The following is a 14,041-nucleotide window of genomic DNA, read 5'->3' as shown; positions in this document are numbered from 1 at the left end:
AAATTTATTAAATAGGTGCTATCATAGAATTGCTAAAGAAATATCTGAATAAAGAGAGACCCACCTTCTCACCTTCCAGTCCCTGAAAAGATTCCAGCCCAAGATTTACAGCAAGCTTTCACAAACACAAAATAATCAAACTAAAAAGTGGCCTCAATTTGAGTGATCTTGAAATTGCATGAGCTTGAATGCCTGTGGGCTTGGCTGACATTCACTGTATTCACCTAAGAATAAAACTGACAACTATTGTATGTCTGCCAATTTATTAATATAATTATTTCTATACAAATAAAGATTTTTTTTCTCCTTCATAGTAACAATTCAGTGTTTCAAAACAGGCAGATCAATGTATTACAAATACCACTACTGTTAGAACACATATACTAAAATCACAGGAGGTAGAGTTAGATCCCCATTAACAATTACTTGAGAAAACACAGACTATTTTTAAAAATTAATAAAATATGTCATTCATGAAAACTTACTTTTCAGAATAACTCATTCCTAGCTGCTTTGAGGGATGTGTTTTCTAAGCATGATAAAGAATTTATGATATAAACATTCTCTTTCAGTTTTCAACATAACTTTGCAATAAGCACATAAGAAAGCTCCCAAGTGGTGAAGAATTCAAGCAAACTGGAAAAAAGCAACATTTTAAATTATTCAAATTACCAGTTATCATGAATTTGACCACATCTTTTACATTATGATTACATTTGAAAATTCATTCAACTAACTACAGTTTTAATGTGAAGCTTTTTTACACTGTTAATAATTGGCATTTTTGAATGGCAAGGTATTATTCATTTTGCAACAACTTATTGCAAAATACAGGCACCTTAAAAACTGATACATAATGCAACCAGGGTATTTGGGATATTAAAAGTGTTTACCATTACATAGTCATGCTATGTATTTCCCTTCTTTTAAAGAAATACTCTACAGTTTGAAGCCGTGCCTGAGGTGCGTGCAAATTATCATATTTCAGCATTTAACTCCATAGTATATTTCTTTTACAGTTACAAAAACACTAGTGTGCCAAGATTTTGAATCATTACATCTGTAAAGACCTTAAGCAGACATCATAACTTCAATAATGTATTCTTGCTATTGCACATAGGCTCATATAACAGTGACACTCAGGTCCATATTGATTTTCAATTATTTACACATGCTAAAATCCTGTATCTGAATATAATGTTAGAAAAGAAAAAATACAGCCTTTCTTGACCAATACACATCACTCCAAAATGTATGCCAAAAGTTTCATGGAATCATAGAATGAAAGGATGAAAGTAACCTCAAGGAGTATCAGTTGACACCAAGCTGTGTGGTGCAGTTGACACTGGAGGGAAGGGAAGCCATGCAGAAGGATCTGGACAGGCTTAAGAGGTGGGTCTGTGCAAAGCAAGGGCAAGGTCTTATACCTGCATCACTGCAATCCCAGCACAACTTACAAGCTGGACAGAGAACAAATGGAGAGCAGCCCTACCCAGAAGGGCTTGGGGTGAGAGGTTGGACATGCACTCACTGCCCAGAGAGCCAAACGTGTCCTGGGCTGCATCCAGAGCCCCGTGGGCAGCAGGAGAGGGAGGGGATTCTGCCCCTCTGCTCTGCTCTGCTGAGACCCAGCTGGAGCATCCAGAGCTGGGGTCCCTGCACAGGAGGGACAGGGACCTGCTGGAGCCAGCACAGAGGAGGCCACCAGGTTGGTGAGAGAACTGGAGCACCTCCCTTGATTAAGACAGGCTGACAAAGTTGGGGTTGTTCAGCCTGGTGAAGAGAAGGCTGTATGGAGACATTACAGGAACCTTCCAGTGCTTGAAGGTGCCTACAGGGAAGCTGGAGAGGGACTCTTCATCAGGAGGTGTAGTGATAGGACAAAGGGAAATGAGTGAAAATTGGAAGAGGACAGATTTAGATTAAGTACTTTAAAAGATTCATTACTCTATGGATGGTGAGGCACGGGCGCAGGTTGCCACACAGAACTTGTGGATGCCCCATCTGTGGGAGTGTTCAAGGCCAGACTGGATGGAGGGCAGAGCAACCTGGTCTAGAAGGTGTCCCTGCCCACAGCAGAGGGATTGAGATTAGTTGATCTTTAAGGTTCTTTCCAACCCAAGCCATTCTGTGACTATGATTTTATGGTCCACCCTTTCTTAGCAAAAGCATAGTGTAGACAAGTAACCTAGCACCTTGCCCAGCCAAACTTTAAGTGTTCAGTGTTGGGGGAATCTACCACTTCTCTGGAGACATTATTTCAATGGTTGATTGTTTTAATGGTACAAAAATTTCCAATTGTGTCCAACTGGAATCTCACCAGGGGTAATTTGTGCCCATGAAATCCTGTATTTTTCATGTGATTCCTTGTAAAAAAGGAGTCACCATCTCCTTTGAAGCCCTCTAAATACTGGAACTTGTATTTTCTGATTTTATGAAGAAAGCCTGCCATTCAGGCTTTCTCCTTATACAGGGTCAGATTCAAATACCACCGAAGGCAAAAGAAGCTTTATTTTTCTTCAGCAGAGTTTGGACTAGGCATAAAGCCCAAACAGAAAAATTATAGCAAGTTTTTATTATAGTAATTGATAAATCTGTACTTTGGATGCATCAATATGCTCTCACAGCATTGGTTAAAATAAAAAATAAAAAATTCAAAAAAAATCTCTTCCCCAAACCTAGAGTGTTACTGTTCAAGTTGAGTCCTAGATATATTTACGAGTTTACCATCTATTAACTTCAAATAGTTTTCTCCTTTTGGTCATGACACAAAAGCCCACACTGATGCACAACAGTATCTACAGTAGCAGAAGCATATTCCTATCACAGGTGATGAAGTTGTCATACACGTGCATTTCCAAATGAGTTGTTCCTTCATGTTTTTTTAAAAGAGTCTTTGATGCTTCAGTGATATATCACAAATACAGTATTTTCCAAGCAATGAGTAGGAGCTAGATTTCCACTGAATTTTCTTTAGCTTTGAGGAGCTTAGACATCGTCAAATATTTTGCTTCGAGACATTGACAGGTATCTTCCACCAGGCTGGTACCTGCAGAATCAATTGTGAAAGTGAAAAAGTGTCACAGGAAATAGAAAAATAAAGACCTATGGAATCATCTAACTCTCACTGCAATCTTACTTCCTAACTCTAGTGAATTACAGACTTTGACACTCTACTGAATTAGTTTCCATGAACATTTGAAAGACAGTCATGAAATTAAACCTCATGTGACCAAGAGAAACAGTTATATGAATACTAGGAGTCTTAAAGAACTATGTTTCCTAAAACAAAGGAAAAAAGTTGGATGTTTTGGTTGAACAGGACTTTTTTTAAAAAATCCCTATCACACCAACAACTTAACAAATGAACAAAAACCCAAAACACAATAAAACCAAACTAACAATGGCACCCATAAAATAGCTTGGGTATTAGCAGTATACATCATGGGGTATTCTTAGAAGAAATACAATATCAAAGATAATGAAAACAAATGTCTGCCTGCTTAGTGGGAAAAGACAAATGTCTGACCAAATTGTTGTTTAAATGTATTTTAGAAACATTTTAAAAGCACAAATAAGCACAATGCAGCTCCTTGCTGTAGTATTTACTAGAATCTGAATGAACACAAAGCCAGAACCGGGTATCCTAACTGCCCTTACTGTCCAAGAATTTTCTATTTACTGCAGGAGCTCTAGTTATAAAAACCAATGTTACATAAGCTACTTCTAAATTAATTGAAATTCCACATGCAATTGCTCCTGATTTATTACTTCCATGAAATGAAATGAAGGTTACTAGGCAAAGCTCAAGTAAGCTTTGAAGCTCCTCGTTTTCTTTTTAAAGAAGAAGTTTAGAATGTTCCACTTTGCAAAGCATGTAGATGCCTGGAGAAATGTGCTTGAAATTTTCATAATGTATTTTTATTCTGTATTTGCTCCAGGATAATCACATATGCATACTCCCGTTTTAAGTAAGACAATCCCTTTCACACTACATAGAAGCCAACTGCTGACAAATTCTAGGCTAGTTCCTCTTTAAACTTTTGTGCTTAAAACCCCCCAGCTTTTCAAATGTGGTGAGTTGAGACTAAACCAGTTGTCTGAATCAACCTGTGAAACCTAGCAGTGCCATTTAACAGTATTCTTTGCCTGTTTCTGAGCTAGCATTTTTTTATTGACATTACAGATTGAAGTTCACTAAAACAATGACTTTTTGTGACTCTTTTTGATTGGGCAAGCTAAAACAATGAATGGTAAGTTTTTTTATGTGAATTTTACATTATTTGTCATTTAGTGGTTCTACACCATAACCACCCCCCGCAAAAAGACCCCATACAATGTATTGCTTGTTTCTTAAATATTAGCAGAGCTTAGCAGTTACACAAGGTACTCTCTAATTGAGGTAATTTGGTGTTGCAGTCACAACCACAGATTCACAAAATTCTCTACTACAGACAGAGCTACACAGTGCGGTCTGGTACTCTCTGTTCAGGAAGTTCGGATTTTAATTTATTTTAGTAGTTCCAAGATCTGATACCCAGCTGTATTCCTGCACAGATCCTGTATCATTCAGTTTTCTTTCCTGCAGCCTTTTCATAACGGATTTTATACTGGGAAATCAAGTGAGCTTTCTCCAGTTGAGCTTTGTAGGAAATTAGGGAAAACCTTATATTGTACATCTGTCTGTTGAGGCATATGCTTAGACCTGGTAGCTCGGTGTGCAGCTGCAGGTTGTGCTCTGGATGGCAGGAAATCAGAGCCCCAGGCAAGGTGCCATGAACAACTAACGAGGGGCACAGGGACCTTCAGCCCAGCCGGGGAACTGGACACCTGGAGACCGTGCAGGAGACAAGGGCTCATCTGGAAGAGCCTGGATTACAGTGCACACGGACTGTGAGGGTGTAAAAGCTCAGGGATTCTTTTGTTTGGGTTTCCTCTCTGGAGGCACCAATTCAAGCTGCTATGCTGTCAGTGCACCATGATTAAAAGAACCAGATAGCTGGGACTCTGCTACAGGAAACCTGTGGTTGAGCTGGAAAAGGAAACTTTTCTGACTGCGACACTGGGGTGAGTAGGCTGTGAAAGGGGGACCCCTTGGGTCACTGGAGCTGCCTGTGTTGAAAGGGGCTTCAGTCCCAGCAGTGAAAGTCTAGAGTGGCACAAGTGTGACCACAAGTGGTCACACAGGGATGTTTCCTTAACAAGCAGGTCATTCACCAGTTTTATATGCAACATTTTCCAAATTATGCCATATATGACATTATATCCAGCTCAAATCTTACTCTGACATTTCTAAAAAATCAAACACCTTCACATTTTAATAGGTTTTTAAAGTATTTCCTTATCATAGGGGAAAAGGAAGAAAGGAAAAAAGATAGAATTATAAACTTTATTTACAAAACTCCTGTTATGAAACTATTTGACACAGCTGTCATAGGTCAGAAAACAGAAGACATTAGAAACTTCTAACTGGAAATTACAGAGAATATTCCTCACCTTCCAGAGTCCGATTCAAGGGGGTCATCATTAACAGAATCTGCATTAAAATCCAAAGGTTCTGCGTCCTGGAGGAGTTCTATTCTATCTCTTTCAGTCCTACCATTTGAACGGGTATACTTTGATAGTGCTGAATAAGTAAAAGGAATGAAAGACACTTATCTGCTTTGTGAACAGCCTGGAGAGTATGGAGACATCAAATTTTAAAAAGCCATAAAAATAACAAATCAATCTCATTCAAAGCAAAAATGCTATAATTTAGAGTAGATTTAATATTAAACCAAACTTCTTCAAATTTGTAGTATCTCAATTTTGTATCTCTACAGAAATGCAACTACAACTTTTGCTCCTCAAAAAGGTTGCGATCTACCTTGTAAAGAATCAAGAAAAATGAGAAACTACAGGCAAGCATTACTTTTAAATTACCCATTCATCCTTCCAGGTTCCTGCTTTAACTAAGTTGTTTGGAGGGTTTTTTGTTTCTCTTGTTTGTTTTTAAAAAAAATCAGTCTCATAAATTAATGAAATCGTTGTTTTGCAGTTCACTCTGTGACATTCACAGTACCTATGGCTTGTTTTAGAGTGCTACATAATCACATGATGAGCATTAAAATGTAGTTTCAGTTAGTCTACCACTAAAAATCTGTGTTTGCAACTTTGTACAGAGGAGGGGGAAATCTACTTCTCTTAAATGCATATTCAAAGCTTCCCTCCTCCTCCCCTATTTCCTCCTTTTTCTTTAGTTTCTTCTTACTTGTTGTTAGCTTATAAGAGCACAAAAAATACAGAAAAAACCATCCACATTCTGACAAATTTTTTATAAGTTTAAAGCACCACAAAAAATTATTTTGCTAATAGACATTATTAAAGTATATACACTTATGTGATGTTACATTCATTGGTCATCTGATTGCTTCATTATTCCAGTCTGAGATAGTTAATTTGCAGAAGAGGTAAATTTTAAGATTTACAACACCCAACATCAAGATGTATCATGAAGTTTCTTTGTTGACAACTGCTATTCTAATGGCAATCATTATATATCCCATAAGACCAAGTAACCGGTCTGAAGAGTACCCAGAATCTTCGATCCCAACTGGAGCTGGAGATGGAAAGAAATACAGTACTCTTTTGAGTGCCTTAAATGGCAAGGTGGCACTGAGCCACAGAACTGAACATTATCAGCAGAGCGTCTATGACAAAAAGCAAAATATTTGAAACTAACAGCCAGTGCTGCACAGACAAGGTATTGAAACAAAACAAAACAAACTTCCCGTCCAACCCACAAAGCTTACGTCTGTTGGCATTAGTCTCTGAAAAGCTGGATTCTTTCTGGTCTGTGTGGACAGCTCTGCTTCTGGTGGAATCATCTCTATTTCCATACCTCTCCTTCCATTCCTGGAAAAAAAGACCATGAAGAAAAATGTAAGCTGGGAGGAAAAAGGAACACAACAACTGTTCAGTATCTTAATACAGGAAGACTTTTTTGTTCCATTTTAAACTCAAAGTGTGTTCCTTCACTACAGCACTTATCGTAACTGTTCTTAAGAAAAAGACTTTTAGAAAACAAATTACACCTCAAATCTGCTCTCAAAGTTCAGCCAACTGCTCTAAGTTATGGTGGGAACTGCTGCTTTTATTGATCACTACTTCCATCTAGTGGCAAAATGGAAAAATAACGAGATGCACACAGCACAGAAAAATCTGTAGCTTGGTGTCACCTCATTTCACTGCATATTAATTGTATCACACACTTGCTATTTTGCTTCCCAACTAGTTCAAGTTTTAAAATTATGAGATAGAGGGAAAGGATCAAAAGAAAGGTCTTTACAGTACTGGCTGTCATCTGGGATTAAATTATACCTCAGCTTGAAAAACAAACTAGTCTTAGTGCCAGTACCATCTTGCATGCATCCTTTCGCCCATCTATCTTTTACTGTGCCTTTTTATACTACATTTTGTTATAAACTAGTGAAAAACTAAAGCTTCACAAATCTTCCAATACAGTATGTGCAGAAAACATGATTTGAATCAAACATTCTGTTTGTTATTCACTGGAAACTATTAATTTTGTCTTAAATGTAATTCCCTCCTCTGGCAAAAAATAAAATAGAACCTGTGCCAATGACTTTCCAATGAGCACACAAAATGACAAATTTGGGAGGAGTCCATATTTCAGTATGACAACCCTGCAACTGCAGTTATTTCAAGCAGAGCAGTATAAGAGACTGGAAAAAAGCCATTTCAGATTATTCTGTATACCAGGAATCAGGACTCTTTTTAATGCTTCTTATACTTACTGACATACATGACAGCACACTAAGTAACAATAGTGTCCAAGCAGTGTCATTAAAATTGTCCTCTAACCTTCTACATTCTATAGTATTCTGTATTTCTATTCTATATTCTATTCTATAATTAACCCCCATTCAGAAGACTATTCAACAAGATAAAACTCATTCCATCCTTTATTTGGGACTCATTTTTTGTGAAATAGATCATTCTGAATTAAATATCCATGGCAAATCCTATCAGATATTGCAGTATATTATAATTAGCTAAACAAATCTCATACCCTTCTTCTGTTTTCACCTTCTTCCTGCCGCTGCCGTTTTCTTTTCTCTAAAAGTAAAAAAAAAATCTTTGCCTCAGCTCCATATAAGAAAAAAAATTAGCAATTTTTTAAAATAAACAACAAAAATCTGAAGTTAATTAATATTAACTAACAAAGATTCTTACTGAAATACATGATTCTTACAATTAAATGAAATGCTTACAAAAACAAAACAAAATACTGCTTTGCCTATCATTATGGCGTTTCCCATCAAAATTAAACAAAAACAAAACAAAAAGTCTGTCTATCGTTATGGAGTTTCCCATCAAAATTATTTTGCCATGATGGTATCTTGGATCATAGCATAACATTTGGATACCAGCTAGCTTAGAAATAACTGGGAAAGTATGACATTAAGAAAAAACTTCTGCATTTTTGAATCAAAATCTTCATGAAGTTCTGTGGGGCCCAACCTGTGACCCAAATACTTTGTGTCCATATCTGATAAAGTTGGAAGTATAACATTACAGTATCAATGTCATCATAACCTCTTATTTAAGGGAATGAAACTTTGATGTTTCTCCAAAAAAAAAAAAAAAACAAACATACTACTACTCTAAATAAATCCAGGTTTTGTTTTTCATCAACTATGGGAATAAAAGTATTCCATAATAGAACACCGTGTTCAGAAATTTTAATTTCTAAACATTTACTCAAAAATTGGAATGGCTTTTAGAAACTTCTAAGAAACACTTTCAATAAAAATTAATGTAAAATAAAAAGCTTTCCAAATCAGCAGATAATTCCAGTTCTACATAAACAAACATGTTTACTCTAATGAAACATAGCCAGTTGACATAGCAAAAAAGACTGAAGGAAACAACTGAATTTGTGCAGCTAAATCAACACACAAAAGCAAGATAAGTTTGTTGATGATAAAGACAATTTAAATGTTAACCATCCTTTATGGCAGATTACACAAGCACCTGCTAAGGTATTATCTGATCAGTAACATACCGTAAAATATTAGAAAATAGCTAAAATTCAGATGCTGGATGAATAAAACTGGTACTTTGTTTAAGATGTCAATGAAGTCCATCAGTGGACTTCCCATAGTGAAGTGCTGTAAGTAGACAGTGCTGTAAGTTTATTGCAGCTTGTGCTGTGGCCTTCCTCAGTCCAGCTTTCAAAATACTGAAAGACAGTATGTCTTTTTTCTTCTGCAACATTTCAGACAAATGTTATCCAAAAACATAAGATGAGGAAAAGATTGAGATACTTAATGCCTTCTTTGCCTCCGTCTTTAAGACTGAGACCAGCTGTTGTCTGGGTACCAGGTTCCCTGAGCTGGAAGGCAGGGATGGGGAACAGAAAAAATCCAAGGGGATGTGATCAGTGACCTGCTACACTGCTTGATAAACACATGTCTGTGGGCTCAGACAGATAGACCCAAAAACAGAGAGGGAGCTGGTGGAAATGCTCACCAAACCACTTTAAATTTTCAATTGGGTCACAACAACCCCCCTCAGTGCTAAAGGCTTGGGGCAGAGCAGTTGGAAAGCCTGCTGGAAAAGGACTTGGGAGTGTTGGTTGACAGTGGCTGAACACAAGCCAGGGTATGCCCAGGTGGCAAAGCCAATGGCACCTGGCTTGTATCAGTGAGAGTGTGGCCAGCAGGAGCAGGGCAGTGACTGGTACTACCCTCTGTGCTGGGCACCGGGGAGGCCACATCACAAATCCTGTGTCCAGTTCTGGGCCCTCAATTCAGGAAAGACATTGAAGGGCTGGAGTGAGTCCAGAGAAGGGCAGTAGAGCTGGGGAATGGTCTAAAGCATGAGTCTGGTGAGGAACAGCTGAAGGAGCTGGGGTGTTTAGCCTGGAGAAGAGGAAGCTCAGGGAAGACCTTATCACTTGACAACTCCCTGAAAGGAGGGTGTAACGAGGTTAGAGATGGTCTCTCCTTCCAAGTAACAAACAGCAAGACAAAGGAAATGGCCTTAAGTTGTGCTAGGGAAGTTTGGACATTAGGAAAAAATCCTTCACTAAAAGGGTTGTCAGACACTGGAATGGGCTGCTTAGGGAAGTTTGGAGTCACTATCCTCAGAGACACTGAAAAGATGCGTAGATGTAGCATTTGCAGACATGGTTAAGTGGTGAACTTGTCAGTGCTGGGTTAAGGGTTGGACTCTATCTTAGAAATCTTTTCCAACCTTGATGATTCTGTGGTAGTACGATTTTGAGACACTATGACAGAGGACCTAATTTACCTCTTCTGATTAGCTCTTTTCCTTCATCAATCAAATCAGAGGTCATTTCACTATCACCCATGAACTGCTGGAATCCCAAAAGATTCAAACAACGAGTTCCTAAACTGGTAAAAGAAGAAGCAATTTCCTTTGTTAATTTAAAATTAGTAGTTTACAGAAAAAAATGCAAAACAAACTGTTCAGAACTGTATGAACAATCCAAGTAAAAAGGAAAAACATGGAAGAAAAGACAAACTATTATATCAGCTGAGAAAACAGAAAATTCATAACTCAGAACAATAACTGGTGACCCAGAACAGTAAGATGACCTAGGTGACCCGAAACAGTAACACATTCTTAAATACAACTGGAAGTGATGGAATAACCCTATTCAAACAGAGAGATTAAAATGCATATAGTCTGAAAGTAGTGCAAATTACATTTGCTTTAAATGCTTTTAACATCAGACGCTTGCTTTAAATGTTCTCAGAAACAACAGAATTTGTACCTCTAATATGTAATCAAATCTTCTCTGCCAGAAGACAATTATTATAAAAATTCTGCTTATTATAATTTCTGTAGTTTTGAAACAGTAATAACATAGGAAATCCACTTTCACCTCAGAGTTTCACTCAGGAGAATGTGTACTGCATACTTTAAAGCTGTAGGGATGCTGGCTGCCCTTTTGGATAGCCACTGGCAGCAGAAGATAGTAAGTTTGCTCCACCTTTTAAGGCCAGTCCTGGAACTACATAGCATGAAACCACTTTCATCTTTTCAGCTTTGCACCAGAAAATACAATGGGTGTTTTTGTGCTGTTTTTCTTCCTCCAAACTGGATTATTGATATATTTTTTCATTATACTACCTTAAGACTGCTGGATTAAACACGGGAGACTCAGCTTTCCTCAACAGATTTTAATTCAACCTTTGCTTTTGCATGTATCTTTATTAGCAGAGGTCATTAAAGCAACCCTCTCTCCTTTAATTTCTATTCTTCCTTTTCACTGGGCATTCAAGGGCCAGGATAATCATTGTGGCCAAGAGGTCACACAAATTTCTCTTTTCTTGTCATTGACTTTCCTGTTTGTCGTTTGTTTATTTTGTTTTGTTTGTTTTTTTAGCTCCACCACCACTTCTGTCATTTAACCTAAAGATAAGCAGGGAAAATTTACTAGATACTTGTTGTCTTACTATCTATAGATGCACATACAATATTAATGGACATCCAAGGCATTTCACTACATTGTACTTGACTAAAAACACAGAGATTGCTTCTGACTGAATGGTAATGCAAAATTGAAGATATTAACATAAATGTAGTTCAGCAAGATCAGACTAAAATTATCCCTTAGAATGTTCAAAAGCAGGTATTCTGAAATTATAAAGAAAGAATATAACAGTGTTTTTTGTGATTATCCTTCCAGTCTCCAACAAACTCTGGCTTAGGGAAACAAGACCAAATGACTTAAACCAGTATGCATTACCAGAAGTCTGGTAACACATCAGAAACTTGTTATCAGTCTGTTAGAAAGAAAGTTCAGTACCTAAAAGTGCTCCTAGTGCTTCTTAATTTATTAGAAAACTTTGCTGAAAACAGCTTTAGCATGATAATTTTAATCTCAAAAGCAGAATCTAAATGTCCCCAGGCTCCAAAGTTTGAACAGATCACCCTTTAAAATCTAGGAACGAAGTTTAAATTAACTCAGTTATGAGTTAATACAATCTATATTTCTAAAATATACACATTCCACCTATACAAATAGAAATCTATGGATTTAGGTTTTGCATTTTTATTAGAATGATACAACTCAGCTGCTGGAAAAGGAGTACTGTATCTTCCTGAATTAGATGAAACTAATTATATTAATGTAAAGAAGCATGGAGGATCTATCTTGCAAATCACTTACCTGAAGTATGTAGCAATACAGAGAATGACAACAAGCATTGGGTAATATATATAGAATCCATCTGCAATGAAGGACAGCACCCTCATGGATCCCATTATCTAGGAAACAAATCAACAAGAACAAGCTCTAATTAGCTATATTCTATGTAAACCCATTAAGATTGTGCCTTTTCACATAAAATACACTATCCTTTAACTAAAGCAACTAAAACAAAGGCAATATCATCACAGATCTGCTTGAGAAAAAACAGATATAAAGGTCACCCCCAGCACTTTGAGGTTCCTAAAATGCTAGGTTTTGTAGTCTCACCTACTCCAGAACAAAAGCAAATCTGATGGATTTTTTTATCTGCTGTGAGAAGAGTCTCTAGACAACATGAAGAATTTAGTTACTAATAAAGACAAGAGATGTAACTTGCCACAGAAACCAGTTCTTCAACAAAACCAAACTCCCTGGTTTTCAGTAGGAAGTTAGGATTGATCCCAATCTGTAGGGACATGCTACATGCTAAAGCCAGTGAAAACTAAAACTAACAGGAATTGATATTAGGAAATGGAGAACACCCTGAACTCTTAAGTATAATACTTCACTTTCTTAAGATAAAGAGTTAAAAAAAGCTATTGATGACTTCTAGGAATCATTACCAAAGTCCTCGCCTATAACCACGTATTTTTACCCTGTTGAAAAGACTGCAAAGATTTGACTATCTGAATCTTACTAGAAGATGTATTTAAAAATACTCTGCCTGTTCTCCAAACCATATTGAAAGCTCAAACCCACATTTTCTTACTTACAGATGTGTAAGCAGTTGGTTGAGTGTTTTTGTGAGAGATTGTTGCATCCATATGGGTCAAGCCCAGAAAGTTCAAGCACAACGGTGGAGTAAGACGGCAAAATAACCTGCACAAATGCAAGAGGCAATAGCATTTAAAAGAGTTTCTAACATTACCAACAAAATCGTAACTAGATCTATCATAGAAGAATGATGTAGAGCTCATTAGGAATTATATCCATAAATTACAAATTAAAGAACGTAAATGGAAGTTTCATGGATATTTTCAATTCAGTATTTGATAGAACACCTGAAAAACATATACCAAATACTCACATGCCACTGAAAAGGAGACTGTATGCATCTGTCTGATGATGTGAAGCTAAGTAATAATAGTTAAATACACGGATCCTGAAGACAGTAGAGTAAACACAGATACTTAGGAAAAAGATGGTAAGAAAACAGGCCATCTAGGGGAAAAAAAAGTGCTGTTAAGTTGTTTAAATGTAGAATTCTATTAAAGGTTTTAATGTGTTCAGCAGATAGCCTGTCATATGCAGAGACCATCTCCAGCCTTAATTTTTCATTTTGAGATGTGAGAACACCACTAGCTCTGAGTTGAGTTTTGGGAGTTTTTCAGAACAATCTAAACTGGAAATGATAATTATAACATCCTACACATAAGCTAACACAGCTGATGCTAGAAAAAGTCTACTACTTCTTGTTAATGAAAATAAAATTGCCTCAATAATTACTATGACTGGTCTGGCATTTCTTCCCACAAAAAAAGGCATTTTCAAATCAACCTTTCCTAGGTATACTGGAATTTTTCAGTTTGGTATCTTTACTGATAAATTTGTGCACACACATATGCTAGCCACACATGTGACTGGATTCCTGGTTATTTGCAAATTCCTGTTTAGGAAACTGAGGTCTCACACATGGCTGATTAGACAGAAAGTCTAATTAACACCTAGGCTCCAAGCTAATGTTTCAGAAATTACTCTATACATGAGTATTCAGGCCAGCTGGGTCATGCTTTCACCTGAGAGTTTTAACAAGTG

The 14,041-nt window shown here is 37.0% G+C and overlaps 1 protein-coding gene across 3 annotated transcripts in view; it reads right to left on the bottom strand.

Moving 5' to 3' along the window:
- Positions 1-246: 246 nt before the first annotated feature.
- LMBRD2 (LMBR1 domain containing 2) overlaps positions 247-14,041 on the bottom strand; it is a 28,925-nt gene continuing 15,130 nt past the window's right edge. For all 3 annotated transcript variants that reach the window (XM_058828109.1, XM_058828110.1, XM_058828111.1), the window contains 8 exons: positions 13,314-13,447; positions 13,000-13,105; positions 12,206-12,303; positions 10,318-10,421; positions 8,072-8,118; positions 6,792-6,894; positions 5,497-5,626; positions 247-3,049 (listed from right to left, as the gene is read on the bottom strand). In XM_058828109.1, the coding sequence (XP_058684092.1) occupies positions 2,989-3,049; positions 5,497-5,626; positions 6,792-6,894; positions 8,072-8,118; positions 10,318-10,421; positions 12,206-12,303; positions 13,000-13,105; positions 13,314-13,447 (783 nt within the window). In that variant the 3' untranslated portion in view covers positions 247-2,988. The remainder of the gene's footprint in view (positions 3,050-5,496; positions 5,627-6,791; positions 6,895-8,071; positions 8,119-10,317; positions 10,422-12,205; positions 12,304-12,999; positions 13,106-13,313; positions 13,448-14,041) is intronic.

Source organism: Poecile atricapillus, chromosome Z, assembly GCF_030490865.1.
Source record: "Poecile atricapillus isolate bPoeAtr1 chromosome Z, bPoeAtr1.hap1, whole genome shotgun sequence".
NCBI classification, from domain to species: Eukaryota; Metazoa; Chordata; class Aves; order Passeriformes; family Paridae; genus Poecile; species Poecile atricapillus.
This window is presented reverse-complemented; position numbering and strand designations above follow the sequence as displayed.